The sequence below is a fragment of the Styela clava genome, chromosome 1 (assembly GCF_964204865.1).
Source record: "Styela clava chromosome 1, kaStyClav1.hap1.2, whole genome shotgun sequence".
Classification (NCBI taxonomy): domain Eukaryota; kingdom Metazoa; phylum Chordata; class Ascidiacea; order Stolidobranchia; family Styelidae; genus Styela; species Styela clava.
This window is the reverse complement of record NC_135250.1, coordinates 32,380,008-32,397,353: the sequence shown is the minus strand read 5'-3', so window position 1 is coordinate 32,397,353 and position 17,346 is coordinate 32,380,008. Positions and strand designations below refer to the sequence as shown.

Genomic DNA, 17,346 nt, shown 5'->3' with positions numbered 1-17,346 from the left:
TAAAAAACAATTAGAAATACAAAAATACATAGGTCAGTTTACCCAATTTACACACACAAACATGTATAAAGAAAGATAAAAAAAAAATCGGTAAATAAAACATTAATGTCAAACAAAGTGCGGTTGTGCTCTTCATTCAGTTCAGTTTCCAAAAAATCCATTTTCGTAATTTACGGTAAAATACACTTCAATTTACAGCTTATATTGGTGTTTTTCCATATCTATAATTGAAAGCAATTCTGCCGTGTGAAATTTCGAAATCGCCTACGTTTTACACCATCACCCTTCAAAGAGCACGAAATAGAGACTTATCGCATCACTGCGCAAAATTAGAAAAAGTCGTGCTATTATCTTTTTGGCTTCACCTACTTCCTTTGCTTCACAGTGGTATCAAAAGCGCCGCGATGGCAAGTTTCCATAAAAGGGCGGAATCGTTTCAAAGACGTCGCTACGAACCGTCGACCAATCAGGGCAGAGTTTGGTTTATGTCGTAAGAGCTGAGATCTGAAAGGCCACTAGATGGCACCAACTCACAGCCGTTGCCTAGTGATTAGCATTTCAAGATGGCGACTTCGAATTCTGGTGAACCTGCTTCAACTGAAGTAATTTTAGGCCGTAATTTAGGACACCAGATCTACAGACTAGTGAAACTTTCGGTTTTACGTAAAGTACAGCTTCCATATTGGGACTAAAAAAATATCGTTTAAACTAAATTAGCAGCTTGAGCTAAGCAATGTGACAGCCGCAGCCGGCGGGGGTGTTTGAAATTCTTTCTGACTTTATTTATCAGTACCACCACCGAAAATTACAAAAATGTAACAACGTCTCCCTGGTATTTTAGATTATTCGGGAGATCGGGGAGAGGTGTTTATTTAGGGAGTTAATACTGGTATTGAGTCGTTTAAAATAGGACTATGATATAGCAATGTTTATATCCGTATATTTTCCTAAAGTTATAAATCAAATTATAACGATTTATTGCTTTTAAAATAAAGTTTTGTTCAATCTGTCGCGGGATCATAAATCATGGAGTTTTTCGTTTATTTTTAATAACGCCATATTTCTGTTGTAGTGTTTGCTTCTTTATTTTGAGTCAGAAATCAAGTTTCAGATTCACTCCTTTGATTACCGTCATGTCGCTGATTATCGCATAATAAGTAAATCGCTTTCATAAACAGTTCCAGGCAATAAAAACAAATTGTCATCTTTTTCATGGCATGTGACATTCTCTCGTATGCACACACTTGACCTTTCCCCTTGGAATATGTTGATCTATAGTCTAATTAATGCAAAGTAAATATACCCGTATTTGTCATGGATTGAATATTTTTATCAACATAAACGGGTTCAACGGAGATTCCGTGGCAATATGTTTTTTTAATGTACTAATGTATCTCATATATATTAATACCTCACTACATTGAATTGTACTCTTTAGGATTTTTGAATATGCAAGTTACAAAAATATATATCAAAACTAAATATAATCGAACAGTTTATTTCGCTTTTTATGTCCGCATATGCCTTGATATTCTAGAGTAGAGTGCTTTTATTTTGTCGTACTTCGTTAAACTGCGAGTCACGTTTGACAAAATTAATATGAGTCAGCTGTTTTAAGGAGTGGTGTGTTCACGGCGACTGTTTCAGGAGATATTGTATGGGAATTTCCGATTACATGACGTAACAGATAAAAATCGAGCGGCCGCCGGCTCGAGCTTTACGCAAGTATCCAGCGTAAAAACTTGGAAGCATCCCTTCTGCTCAATCAACACCACGCAAGAATTTAAAAAATCACTTGATGGCCGACAAATAATAATGCTGAAATAAATGTTATGTAAAAATGATGATCTTTTGTATAGTCTTTTTTTAAATTTCAAATTTAAAAAATGTTGAAAAGGGTATCGCAGTTCAGTGTTGAACTACATGAGCCGCACAATCTATACCGGTTATATTTCTTTTAGTTTGAAAAAAAAAGCATTATTTGTTTTTCGTCTTTTTACGCCTCCAAAGTTGGTGTTGCAGTTATCCGCACAGAATCCAACAACTTTTCCCTTTAAATGACTTTGATCGAGAACAGAGAGCAAGTATTCAGTAAAAGTTTTGGCGGTTTCCCCGGGTAGAGATTTGAATTTTAATATCTTATCTTCAGTAATCAGTCAGTAATCAGTAGTTTATTTTTTCACCACACATGAAATACACTAAATGCATACGGAATGTAAAAGGAAGCAAAAACGGATAATTGGAGGTGAAAGGAGTCGCGAAAACCAAAATTGGTTATCGAGCAGCGACACCTGAGCTAAAGTCTAATAAATGAATCATAAAACACACCAACCAACATCAGGTGAAAAAGAACGAACCACAACTGGAACAAGCCCTATATCTTTTCTGTTTGAGGCATCGAGGGTTACTGATATGAAACTGGTTTAAATTATATCATCATTGGGTTCAGAGGAGAACAGCGGAGCAATGCAATTAAAAATCACCGACTCTCATTTATTTCTGGGTAAACGTGCAAAATCAGCGAATCCTCTTATCAGACAGCGGACACCAGAAATTCTAACTGTGTATATTTACAAGTTAATGCAAATTTAGGATAAAAAAAACTTTGAAATCAATTCAGAGGCGCAGTCAAAACTTTGGCCATGAATAGCAGTGTGATAGGCAAATGTCGACTGACAACGACAAGAATCATCCGAATTTGTTATCGCAAAGAAATTGGTCAGTCGATGCCTCAATTAATGTTTTATGCTTCCTGCTTTGGATATGATCGTTGACATCTGAACGACCGTCATGACTAATAGAAAAACAGATCTGCAATGCGTACAGTGTACCTTTCCTCCTTCAGTTTGCTTCAGATACGGAAAATCTTTCTTCAACTCATTAGAAAATTTGTACTTTCTTTATGGCATTTCGACAACTTAACGGTATTGCAATAACGCCAGAAAACGCATTAAAACATATACCAATTGTGACATAACAATAGAGCAATTTCACTCTCTCCCTGAACTAGCGAAGTGTGTCGCAAAACAGTGATAAAAAACATCGTTAAAAAAAAATTTGTAATAATAATGAATATATATGGATATTTTACCCTTGACAGCCGTGCTGACAAACCGGGACATTTGAGTCAACCGGCCGGGACAGCTTGTCAAATCCGGGACTGTTCCAGCTAAACCGGGACGTATGGTGAGTGACAGCCGTGCTGACAAACCGGGACATTTGAGTCAACCGGTCGGGACAGCCTGTCAAATCCGGGACTGTTCCAGCTAAACCGGGACGTATGGTAAGTGACAGCCGTGCCGACAAACCGGGACATTTGAGTCAACCGGCCGGGACGATGGGACAGCTTGTCAAATCCGGGACTGTCCCGGCTAAACCGGGACGTATGGTAAGCCTAACACAGCACATAACAAAAAGCAATTAGGCGCCCAGTTTTAAATCATACAGTGGAATTGGGGTCCTTATTAACGGCACATAGACCCTTGGCACGAGTAAAAAATCTGACTGTTTGTCGTCAAGTACGAGTGTCATTTAGTCCGTCGACATCGATAAACTAAATTCCGACACAATTATTCCTCTACGCAGGTATTAATTTTAATTTTGTTTAACTACACAATTACTTTATGGATATATTGACATGACCGCCTAGCCCTAGACTGTCTCAAAATATATGATAGCAATTGTAAAATATTATAAAATAGTAAAGTAAAAAAACATCCTCGACGATTATAGGTAGGCCTTCTTATTGTCGGTGCTGATTGATATTCTCTCATGTTGGCTTTGACTTATTGCGTCGACGATTACGATTAGCCACGAAATAAAATGTTTGCAAAATGCTTTTAATTTGAACGTAGGACGGCGGCGCTAGAATGTGTGGGTGATATTCGAAGGTCGCGATATTAACATTAAATTCAAATCGGACATCCCGGCTTATGAGTTTTCTAATTGAACACCGCGATTACTAGCGTTACTGTACAATGTATCCTAATCAGTTGAACAAACACCAAACATTAATTTCATATTATGTTATATATCTTTTTTTTTTCGATTCGAAATAATGTGTACTATGAACAACGCTCAAAGACCATTGTTTTAACCCGTCTGCCCTACACTAGGGATGCAGAATCGAGTCCGGATTCGATTACAGAATCGAATCTTTGAGGAATCGACTAAAATCAATTCCGATGCATTGGAATCGATTCTCGAGGTTAAATCTTGGATTTCAAACAATGTGTAACGTTTTGTGGCTATTTCTTCACATATATGTATAAACTACTTCCCTGCTATGTTTAGTTGCTACGACAACGCAAACTTCACTTCACTATATATAATATTTCGGTAGAAGGCGTTAACGTTTATTTATTTTAAAAATCTCTGTGGGTTCTGAGGTATTCGTTTTTTTTTGAGCGATTTTGTCTCCTGTGACAGATCGGATACCCATACTACTTAGTTCCGGTCTTCTTGGCAGTCCAAAATTTGAACATCGTGCTCTTGTTCGATTTCATATGGTATTGCTTAGGTGGGTATGTGTTTTCGGTAAGATATGTCGAGGAATCGAGATTCGGAATCGAAAATCGGAATCAAAAATTTAGGAATCGGATACGAATCGAATACTTGTAAGTACTCATACTTGGCATCCTCACCCTACACAGCACCCCTAATTAAGTAATAATTACATAGTATCGATATCGGCCTTTTTATAGTATCGGCATCGGCGTTTTTAGCAGGTATCGGTATCGGCGACAAAAGTGGTATCGGTACATGTCTAGTTAATAGACGTGGCCAAGACGCGCTTAGCCGATTTACCATACGTTTGTCCAATTCGTTGAAGTCACGTTCGAAAGCAATAACTGGATAAGTTAGGCTACTTGTCAAAGTCGAGATGAGGCTCCTAAATATGCTCCCGAGTTCCCTAGTATCCGTATTTCATTCCGTGCCGTAAACTTATATAACTCCCAACATATTACCGCGGCTACCAAGTTTCCTTTTTCTACATTTCACTCAAATAAGACGGCTTCGTAGAGCTTTAAAAGTACTACAACGCTGTCAAACAGAAACCAACTTTTTCGGCAGAAACGCAGACTAATGGCCGCCTGTGAAACACCAACCAATCACGTCTAATAATATTAATTTATCGTCACAAATGTCGCAAATCACGAATTCGACAATTCTGGCCTGTAGCCTACTTGCAACACTGATTCCGCTCTATATCGCAATGCTGTCACTCAGATTATTTTCAAGATAATATCGTAAGAAAATTCCCCAAGTCTGCTATAAAATCTTACGAAGTAAAATTGATTGAATATAAATTAGGATTAGATTAATTACCTTATATATCATCACAAACCGGGAAAAAGTCGCGTTTCCAACCTTGTATAACGTTAGAACAAAAACCTCCGGCGGCAATTAAAGGAATTGATATATCCCGCGCACAATGGCAATGATTGCAGTGGTTTCCAAGACAAACCAAATGTAATGTGTGTCGTAGTTACACGAAATTTTACAATTCACAATGCATTCAGAAGCGTTTTTTATCTGTCGCAGGCCTACTACAACATAAGTTATCTTTTTCCCAGTTTGATTTAGTAATTTACCAGGTTGGGGGTTAGGCTACAATTATATTCCAATTTTCCCTATTTTATTTTAGTTCTATTACTAGTTCGGGGACTAGCTAAGTGAACCCCGTAGTATTTATAGCTAAAATTATTGCCCAACCCGATCCTGGTACACATACTAGAGTTCCGGTGTCCGCCATCTTGGTACGTATACTTCAGGAGTATCCAGTTCTGTGCGAGTGAAAAAAGGAATTATCAACGTTGTCGAAGCAAAAGACATATTTATGTTGTGGGAAATGTAGGAAAAATAAACACTGACGTGGAAGTGTTTACGGCCTGAATCAGGGGTGAGCAAACTGCGGTCCGCGAAGAAAAATTTTGCGACCCGCGTAGAAGTGCTCATTTTGATTGGTGTGCCCGCGAAACGAGTTTTCAGATAATCTGGTGCGTGCGAGCAATTTCAATCTCTTAGCGTCGTGAAGTCTATACTAATAACTGAGTGCTCCTGACACCTCAGCGAAACTAGCTAGCAAAATCCTGTTGGAAAATACACGATGTCATAAAAGCGTGTTTCTCGGTGTGACAATAAATTTGAATAGCAGTTTTCTTTAGAACTCTATGCGTTTTAACTCAACATTTCTGCAAGGACCCTTAACAATGCCGTAAGATCAATAACAAAAACAAACGATTTTTGCAACTACAGTAGAAACTCTACCTACGAAAATAATTCGTTCCGGAAGCCCCATTCATAAGTAGAAGATTCCGCAAGTAGGAACACATATTACCGGTAAATGCCTTAATCCGTTCTGAGCCCCCACAAAACCCTGGCATAATATTTGTATAAATTATATAATAATGATAATAGTTAAACCCGTAACAAATAAATTTTAGATTTAGATTACCGCATAATAAATAGAAAAGGTACAACTGGAAAGAGGAAGAATAAACAGAGAAATACAGAAGAAAACGACAATATTTCGTATTTAGAGACTTTCGTAGGTAGAGTGTCTAGGTGCGGCCCGAAGCTTCACCCACTTATTGTATCTGGCCTCCTGTTATAAAGGTTGTACACCCCTGCCCAAAGAACACGCCACGTTCACAAAAACGATCGGGGATTTAAGAAAAATGCAATTGCACTCGTTATTAGCGACTTTTTCAATCTTCAGTGGCCGCGCCACTATCCGAAGGTGTTATCGTATTTAATATAATTGCGCGGTCTAATTAATTTTTTGACTAAAAATTACTCAGGATACCCAGCTATCATTTAGAATTTGACTAAAAATGCTTATTTTCAGATTCCCGCTCACATGTACTGCCTTTCGCTGAAAAGATACAAATCCTAGTCCGCGAAAAAAATCGGTTGTATGACTCATAGCTTGATAATACAAAAAATGTTTCAATTTGCAAATACACTTACTTTTTGGTGCTTCGCAATCATGCTGTAGACATTTTCTGTTTCAATCACGCTGCCCCATTCGATAGAATAGGATTTAAATATTTATCCCGGGGGAGAGGAAAGCCGATAAGACTGCCCTATCATATGGCGAACCGCGGCCCCTCGCCCGGTTAGCTAGTTATTAGAAGCCGTCCGGCTTGTGATGTCACAGAGCTGTGGACTTCGTCATATACTTTTGTTCGTTTAATTGTTTTTCACTATGTACGGCGCACTGATTTTTTGTTGTGATGTATAATAAGTATAAGTTTATTTCGACTCCATAATCAGCATAACAATACATTTGACAGATAAAAACAAATAAATAAAAACTGATTATGAAATCAGGGGAGCAAACGAAACCTTAGATAAGGTTTATAACGTACAAAATATAAGATGGAAGGTTTTGTCAAGAGGAAGTGGTACGTGTTTGCTTACCTAAAATTATTAAGTTATTTCACACACGCTCACATGCACCCACCAGCCACACACACCCAACCACTGAGAAGTAATTTAAAGTAAGAATAAAACGCGTTAAATTTAGGGTATACTATACAGTAAACAAAAATAAATACTAGAAAAAGAAAAAAATTATTTGCCACACCATATTGATAATTTTGTAATGGTTGCCATTGCCAAATTGATCGATCTTCTAATCGTTATTTAAAATATAAAAGGAAGATTCTATTGAAAACATATTGCCAAGCTGATTATAGTTGGAGTCAAATGCCAAGTTGCCCAACCAAAGTTGCCAGAAGGTGGGCGAGACCATTTCATTCCCCAAATTAGAGCCTATTATTGTCAAATTATATTCCAGATTGTAATAGGTAATTAAAGTTACCGGTAACAGTAAAATTACTATAATTAAGTTAAGTAGGATATGGAAATAAATTGGTTACAAAGGGTGTGAGGTTTTTCATTCTTGGGTATTAATTTCAGACAAGGATATAGGAATAAGATTGTTATTTCACAAGATATCGGAGTCGTTATTTGATTTTTTCCTCATGTGTTTTACTTCATTCAATCACTTTGAAGTAACCTGAAAAACAAAAATAAAACTGCGAGTAGATGTTTCAATGATTGGGTGAAGGGGAATGCGTGAACTATTTATTACAGCGAGCGGATGAATACATTAGACGTGACGAATTACGTCAGACAGGTGTGAAAACGGGAACTTTGTCGAGGGGCGGTGGCGGTGCTGTATAAATCTTGAGTTAGTGACTGAGCGGAGTACTGATAGTCAACTGCAAATCAGAATTTATTCAAAAGTATTATTTCTACGATCACGATTGGTGCAACTCTACTATAATAAATATAGCTGTTGTGCCGTCAAATTGTCTAATTTCGGAAAATTCAAACGACAGAATTCATATCTTGACTGAATTGCTAAAAAGCACCGTACCGGTATAATAACAATAGCTAGCGCTGTTATGTGTAGCCTACATCTATTCCCAACTTATTTCGGGTTGCATAATTAATTATTTGTTGAAAAAACAGAAGTCGAAAAAATAAACTGAAAAACTGATTGTCCTTATTATCAGTACCGGTATGGCACACTAAACATATAGGACGACATTGGGGACGGACTAAAAGTAGGCACTTAGAAAATAGGCACTTTTTTGGACATCTATTTAGGCACTTTGGAAAAAGGGTAAAATGGGCGTAATAACTTTTAAAAACATAACAACTTAGTTAAAAATATTAAATATTGAAAATGCAAATTGCAACAAGTAAACTCATTGGTAATATTTAAAAGGTACCGTAGTATTATAAGGAGGCGCACGCTCTCGATCACCACATATGCTATGCATTTATTTAGACGCTTCGAAAAATATAGAAAATGGGAATTATCACCAAAGAAAAAAAATACGGAAAATCAAAATATTAGTCACAATTATTAGCCTAGGTGAATATCCAATGAAATGCACATAAGTCTAGTAGTAGTATTTGAGAATAATATATTGTTTACCGGTAGGCATCTTTTTAGGCATTTCGAAAAAAAGGTAAAATGGGCGTAATAACTTTTTTAAAAATAATGAAAAAAATAAATATGGTCAAATTGAATGTTGAACGCGCAAAGTGCAACAGGTAAACCCAATAACAATATTCAAAATATAGTATTAAATGGATTAAATTATAGCGCTATTCAGTAATCAGTAATAAAGGTATATTCACAAATTAATGTACCTGATTATAATTGATCATTCGGAATTATATCTACTTAAACCCTAACCCCAAATCCATCAAAACTGTATCCATAAGAAAAACGTTCCAACTTACCCAATATTTATCACCATAAGGGACAGCCCTATCTTTACAGCTCACCTGCCGTGGTTAGGTCAGCAAAATTTTACCTCCCATTAGTTTTCAATTTGCTGCCGCGGTAACGGCTGCTCGTCATTGATTTGTGGCAGCTAAAAAGTCAGTCGCCATAGGTTTGGCCGTAGCGGCTAGGGCATGGAAATACCGCCATGGTTTTGCGGCAGCTGCGGACGCCACAGAATACTTGAAACTGCACTTGCATTGTAGCCCCCCAATATCGGTTTTCTTGTCGCAACGATCCCAGAGAGATCGCTGACGTTAGATTGTCGTACAAGATTCGAGTAAAACCTAAAATCAGATTTTCAAATTTTGTAAAAATATTGAGATTTCATGCTGCGTCAAGAGTTACGTCAACCTCACTTCGGTTAATACGCTCACTTCTAATGAGGTCACACTGCGTTGTTAGAAGTCATTAGATGAAGCCTCCCAAGTTCTTGTGTAATATTTTCGTCATATTTCTGAGAAATTCACTATAGTTTTTATTATTATTAGGAATATCCACTGACAGACTGATATGCAAGGCCTTGCAGCATTTCTTATTATGTTTTTGTGATTTATATTTTTGCTTGAATCTCTAGAATCATAATAATAATGGTTTACATGTATTTCAATAACCTAGATTGACTTGTAACTACATTTTTTTTTAAATATTTAGATATTGGAAGATTAGCTAATATAATTTAAAAAATAGAAATAGTTGTCAACAGTATGTTCACATTGTTTTAATATAACTGCCCAATGAAAGATGAGGGGGATACTGGAATAATTTGCCAGAGATCAAAACCACCCTTATTTATGGGAAGATGAGGTAAGATTAACCACAATAGTCTGTGTGTGTCTCAAAATGCTTAATGGGTAATACCACAAGTATTTCTGGGAAATTGACTCTTTGTTCTCAAAGCATAATGAAACATATAGAGCTTAATTACATCAAGAGATCAAAACCTCATTTGAACAATGTGAATAACACCATCTGTAAATACGCAACAAAATATAAGTATGTTATTACTGCATTTTCAGACTAGTGGGTCAACCCAACAAAAAAATTAACAGAAGTATTTTCACTACACAACGCAAGTACTTCTATTTGGCATGGCACAACCATTTTTGCTTATGTTATTCCTAACCCCCACCTGGCTCTGTCATCCAAAGGTTACGTCTTTACGACCTAACAATCATGTCAAAAAACTTAGCAAAGTAAAGACACAAAATGGCATAAGCATCGAAGATAATGAACTCACTAATGCCAGCCATCTCTCTCTAATGGAAAACGTTACGGCTAGAAAGCATGAGAAATAACTTGCTCAATTTCATGTGATCGTCTGTGCGTATAGTTTGGACGGCCTCATTATGTTACTGTGGCATCGTAGTGACATAATTTTTGAATGGCATAGTCAGGTGGGGGCTAGGAATAGCATATGCAAAAATGGTTGTGCTACGCCAACTAGAAGTACTTACGTTGTGTTGTGATTTGTGAACATTGCCCAGTATGTTTTAACGCTTCAATATAACTGGACAGAAAAATTCTTTTTCTGTTGGTCAGTTAAGCACCAATGTGCCTCATAATGTTCATATTCTGGAGAATAAAGCTGTAATTTAGCGTTAATAAAAAGATAGCAGCAATCATTTCGAACGACCCATTACCTGGAACGTTGATATAATCTTTGAATATGGTGTGTTTAGTAAATCGGGCCCATAAAAGCAACTCAATAGCCAGAAAATTCGATATGTTTGTCCAAACCTATTGTTTTTTCATAAGGTGGTTTCTTTAATCTCAAGAATGGCAGATCAAGGTCAACAGCAAGAGGGAGCTAATATTGTGAACATCCAAGGTGAGATTTCATCCAAGTTACCGTATTTCAGTATTATTCGGTGTCTAAGGATTGTGATGATATATTTATTATTCGTTATCTACAAATTTGAAAATAAAATGATATTGTGAAGAACTTTGCAACTTGTGCATGATAATTATTATTAATATAAATATTAATATAATTATTATTAATATAATTATAATTATTCGTTATCTACAAATTTGAAAAAAAAATGATATTGTGAAGAACTTTGCAACTTGTGCATGATAATTATCGGGAATTATTGGATAGTATGCGTAACAAGATGGCGGACACCGGAACATAGTATGTGTACCAGGTTAGGGTTAGGCCATAATTTTAGGTTCAAATAGTACGGGAGTCACTTGGCTAGTACCCGAACTAAAATTAAAATAATGAAAAGAATAAAACTATGGCTCAACTCGAACCTGGTACACATACTACGTTCCGGTGTCCGCCATCTTGTTTTACATACTTCAGGAGTACCAAGATATATTTCTGGCAGGAAACCTGATTTCATAATATATAAGTGGATATTCATGATTCAAACTATAATTTTCAATGAAACAGAGATTATAGTTATTTCCAGTGAATGAAGATTGATTTGACTTTTTTCAGGCTCGATTATTAATGAAGTTCATGGCGAAGTGATTCAAGTCGATAACATCCAGCACTTCCATCATTATGACATTCATGGTATGTTTATTTTACTTTCTCGGGCAATTTACTAACAACTGTTTCATTTTGAAGGCAATTTGTTTGACTTCGTGACATGGCAGGAAGAAATGAATGTTTGGTTAACATCTTCTTATTTTAGATTTCACAGTTTCAAAGTGAATGAAATCCTTATTAGAAGTTTTACGCCTTCCTTTAAAACTTACCAACTAATTATTTCTAGCTGCTCCACCTCCAGTCGCACAACAACCTCAAGTACAAGCTGATGCAGGGTCTGCTGGGAATATGCAAGAGGAAATGCCGTCAACATCAGGTGAGAGTCAAGGACGATATCAAGTATTTTTATATGAAAAATAAATTACAAGCATTCATCCAGAATTCATACAAACAGCAATTCATTTGGGCATTAGCCGTGTAAAAACGGCTCCTGAAACTTAGAATAAACCGCCATGCTTGTCTTATTAAAGGTCTTTATGAAAAGTCAAATATATTTTTTTCCTTTATACACGCCTTATGACCATAATAAATATGTTATGACCTCCCTAGTAATTTCGAAAATACCTGGAGCTTTGTACAGCTGTTTATGGTGTTTCTATCATCGGGTTTAAGCTGCTGTCTTATTTTTCTTATCGGCCACCTTTTTTGGACATCTATATGTAGTTTCTGACAGTTTTGAATTAGCTTACTTCGATTCGAACATTTCCAAGTGCAAAAGGGGTCACACGTTAAAAACTTTGCGAGGAGTTAGCCTGGTTAAAAAGTTATTGACTTCTTGGACCTACTCTACATAACTCTCACTAAATATGTTATGTTCTCTTAAACAGGCATTATACCCTTTTTTTAAAAAGTTCGAGGTTTTCCCCCTTTAAACAACTCTACAATATTCAGCCATGTGTTTTCTATCAGTGTTTCAAAGTGCTTTGCGGTTTGTACCACTCATACATGAATATTCATTCACTGTTACCAGCCAATGAAAAATTACAAAACAGACATAGAAACATGGAATAATTTCAAAATTTAATAATAAAATATTTATCATTTGTCGTTCCGCCGACTCAATTCACTTTACTGAACTGCTAATGAGTCATTATTCAATAACAAAGCCTCCCTTTCAAACGTTTACTATTTTAAAACTACAGGAAAATAACCGCCACCTAGTGGTGGTGCTCTCTTTGCTTGTGCTCTTGTAGAAGAGAATTGTTTCACTAAGCATAAGTTATATATAGAGTTGCCACACAAAAAGTTTCAGACAAGTGAAACCACCTGGTGGCAGATGAGGGGTGGTTTTGTACATATTTATACCAATGGCATTGAAAGGGTTTTTCATCTTATATTATGATCGATGTTGTTCAAATAAACCTAATTTATTTGGGAAAATCAAAACAATATAAATTTAATGGTTTAAATAACCATCGCACACCCATTATCGTATCCCACCTCTCTTACAGGATAGGTTTGGTCGGTTGAAAAGTGTGAGTGAATGTGATGACTAAAATAAATTTAAAATATGAGGTAAATTAGCAGAAAGATAATATGACAACTGTGTGCCATCATAATCCTAAGTCAAAGTATCAACTTAGGAGTTCACTTTTCTAATGTGCCCTTTAGAGATTTTATCAGACGAAGTAAATTTTGAAAAAAATTGCCTAAAACAATTGAATTTAAAACTTTGCGAATCAATTTTTAGGGGCGTCCACCTTTGGTATAGGCACTGCTTTCCACAATATGATTCTGTGCGATGATTATTTGTCCTGCAACAAAGTATTTTCATTTGAATTCAGGTTCGGCATCTTGTTTACAAAGCAGAAAACGACGCAAAGTTGACTTCGAAATTAGCAATCAATATTTGCTTGTGGCAGGTGAGTGTATTTATAATCGTTGATTTTCATTTGTTTGAAATCTCGAAATTTTTTATACGGCGCTTACTAACGTCTTTCGCTCCAAACACGGCCACTGTACAAGCAGAGGTTCTCCGGTAGTATGTGTAGTAGATTATGGTTAAGCCATAATTTTATCCCGATTTTCCTTATTTTAGTTCTATTACGAGTTCGGAGACTGTCGAGACCAGTGGTTCCTAAACTTTTTGAGCCGCGCCCCCCTTTGAAAAATTTTACAAACTTCGCGCCCCCCCTATTTTTGATTTGAAAAAATGCTTTTGTGATGGGAAGTTGTTATATATTAAGATGGCGCTATAAGAGTGTTGGTCTCATATCGTCATTGCTCATATTGTTTAGGCATAAAACGCTTCGGAGTACAACTTCGCCATTCACTGTCGAATGTATAAAGCCAAATAATGGTCGGTCATCATACATTCTCGTTTTTCCCTCAGTTTGCAATACCTGGTAAAGTCAAACTAATTTTTAAGTAAAACTAAACACGCAATAAACCTATGCTTTAATGTATTTTCTGCTTAAACGTTAACATAAGACACGTAAAATTTCAATCAATTGTTTACTTCATCACCATTGAGCGATGCCAAAATTATTTACTTCGTGAAATTGACCATTCAGCAAGATGCAAAAATAAACGTAACAATGCCCTCTTTTGCATCCGCTCAGGATAGGGCTGGGAATGGTTAACCGGTTAACCGATTTCAGATAGTTAACGATTACGATTTATTTTAACCGTTAACTGACATCTCAGGTACAAATCATCTTCATACCGTACAATTTCTTCAAATATGATTACGTCATCGCAAATTTATCTCTTGTGGCATTTAATTCAAAAGAATATTACTAACTATGTGGGTAAGGACTCAATAAATATGAAAAATAATGGAAGTACCAAGATTGCTGATTATGGAAATTTGACAATGATGAATTCAGAATCAGTTTTCGGTCGATTTCGAAATATATTGTTCAAGATTTCATTGCAAAATCGGATATTCAATGTCATACAACAAGTGCGCAGTTGAAGCCGTTTTTCTTTATGATATATATCTCGAAGTAAAATTTGCACATCGAACACTGATAATTTGTCACATAAATGACGTTTAACAACGAAATCAATATCTAAAATACTTCAACACGCCCGAACCACGCTGCCTATCTCTTGAAGCAGAGCAATCATGAAACTATCTCGATTCGTGAATAATTTTAATAAGCGATACCGGGATACGAAAAGGCGAAATTGCTTTATAAGCATTGTGACGTAACAAGCTGAAATTATTACGTTAAACGTCATGCGGCGGTTAACAAGTTAATTTAACGGTTAAAGTGTTTTCCCTGAAATTTCCAGCCCTAGCTCAGACACATTTCTCACTCAGACAGACTTTCAGGCGTGGTCGTGAAAATTATCTCATTTTCGCGATTTTAAATTGGATTGTTGGTTTTTAGTTGTTTTTCGGAAATTTAAATATAAATAAATAATAATAAAAGTCAATGATCACTTTGTCTCCCCAGAAGTTTCAGTTTATTCACAGTAGGCAAAATTTTGGTGTAGAAATATCTTTCATAGACTAGGCTAAAATTCTTTACCGGTACTTTTTAAAAACAGATTGTTGAATGGTATGAATTAGAAGGATAGTTTGAAACAAATACCCCGTTTTACAGACAACAACTCGCAAAACCACTCTTTAAATACGCACCGAAAATTTCAAAATGGTAAAGTATAGGAAAAATTTTCCGGGGTCAAAGGTTTGGGAACGTTCCATTCAGTGGAGCGTCCCGGGCCTGATTATTTTACTTCGGCCGCCGTATTTACGGAAACGACCGTATCTTACTGCGAAGACGAGTCCAGCAATCCTTTCGCGTGTGATAATCGCCTACGTGATTCAAACATACGAAAGCTCGCAGAGTATAGTAATCAAGTGCACGATGCGCCGAACAAAAACAGGTTTCTAGAACTCGCCCCCTTCGACTTTTTCGCCCCCCCTCGTAGCGTTATCGCCCACCGGGGGGCGATATCGCCCACTTTGGGAATCACTGGTCTAGACTGTCTATGTCCTATATCCCCTGCCTATCGGTTTCAGTCTCTTTTACACAACTTGATGTAAAGTAGGCGAAAAAATTACCGGTAGTTACCTCCATATTGGTACACATACTAGTGTCTTCTGAAAATGCAAGCCAGTGCTTTCCCGAGTTTCCTTCAGAAATCATGACTTGAATTAACATCATTTTAGTACTAGCAGGTTCGACTCGACTACAAGGCTCCGCTGTTGAACAAGTTTGGAATTCCCTGATTCAGCGGAATTGTTACGCCATGTTAGTCATGTCCTAGAAAAAAGTTTATCCTATACAAGCTATGGGTTCTAAGGCCCATCCCGAAGTGGTTATGCTCATTTAAAATTATTATACTCTTTCTAAGCAATCTGTATGCCTTTGAAAAAATTTTGATCTTACTTAACAAGCTATGAGCCTTGAGAAAAAAGGTTATGCCCATACTAGGCCAGCTACGATCATAAGGCTATTGCACATTGTAAACTGGCTATACACCAAAGAAAAGCGTTGTGCCCATCTTAGGCAAGAAACGATAGTCTTTTGAAAAAATTGATGCCCATCCTAAACTGATTATGCTGCTTTTATAAAGTTTTATATTTATGCTTTACTTCAGGTGCAACAACAGCACAAAGAAAAAATGAATACGCTGATGCCAGACTTGCTTCAAATGATTTACCTTGTCCAGTCTATGAAGAGACGCCCCCTTCATTAGGTGTGTATATTGATATTTATCGGATGTGTACTGGGCCTATGGGTCTTAACTGTTGTTGTGACGAAATTGAGAAATAATGGGAATTCTGGAATATGACATTCGACTTCTGTGTTTCTTATATCAGAGCATTGCTTTTTTAAAAAGAAAATTAATAGAGCAGTTAGTCGAAATGAGCAAACTTTCTATTATATTGACTTCTAGAGTCACTTGTCATACAAAATTTATTTGAAATGTTGTTGATGTCATAATTATCAAAAATGTTATTCATATTTTGAAAAAAAAAGTCATTTGAGCTCAAAAAAAGTATTACTGTTAAAAACCATACCTGGTAAATAGTATACCTGTAAATTTTAAGCAGCGATCTATAGCACGAAAAGATGTCTCCCAATACGATACTTGCGGTACCCTTCATACTGGTGAATACAAACTTTCATTTCATTAAAAATATTTGCTTTATTCTTTCTAGGTGTCCTACAACCTGCACAGAGATCCACTCACAGAGGTAAAGCATTTTTGATGAGTTTGATACTGGGTTGTTTGTAACTCTCATGTAATAATTATTAGTTCCTAAAATACCAATCCAACATATCCTTCTGGAAACTTCATATTTTACTTGTAATCTGGATGTAACCATTCGTAAACCTAATGAAAACTTTCAGATTCATGTGTTGTGCTTCAAAGTTTTCTCATTTCAATTCAGGTTCTGCATCTCGTTTACAAAGCAGAGAACGACGCAATGTTGACTTAGAATACAGCAATCAAGATTTGCTTGTGGCAGGTGAGTGTATTTATTATCTGTCCTGATATAATCATTGATTTCCATTTATTTGAAGTGTCGAGTTTTTTTATATGACAAAATTTTCAAAAAATTTTGCTGTAA

At 36.3% G+C, this 17,346-nt stretch overlaps 2 protein-coding genes across 2 annotated transcripts in view; both read left to right on the top strand.

The window, feature by feature from the left end:
• Positions 1-17,346, top strand: part of LOC120333023 (uncharacterized) — a 163,780-nt gene that overhangs the window by 96,743 nt on the left and 49,691 nt on the right. The gene's annotated exons all lie outside the window — the stretch shown is intronic.
• Positions 8,830-17,346, top strand: part of LOC120341408 (uncharacterized) — a 112,394-nt gene continuing 103,877 nt past the window's right edge. The window contains exons 1-7 of the mRNA XM_078113611.1: positions 8,830-10,117; positions 11,069-11,141; positions 11,760-11,837; positions 12,040-12,129; positions 13,598-13,675; positions 16,368-16,466; positions 16,933-16,968. Coding sequence (XP_077969737.1) covers positions 11,090-11,141; positions 11,760-11,837; positions 12,040-12,129; positions 13,598-13,675; positions 16,368-16,466; positions 16,933-16,968 — 433 coding nt within the window. The 5' untranslated portion in view covers positions 8,830-10,117; positions 11,069-11,089. The remainder of the gene's footprint in view (positions 10,118-11,068; positions 11,142-11,759; positions 11,838-12,039; positions 12,130-13,597; positions 13,676-16,367; positions 16,467-16,932; positions 16,969-17,346) is intronic.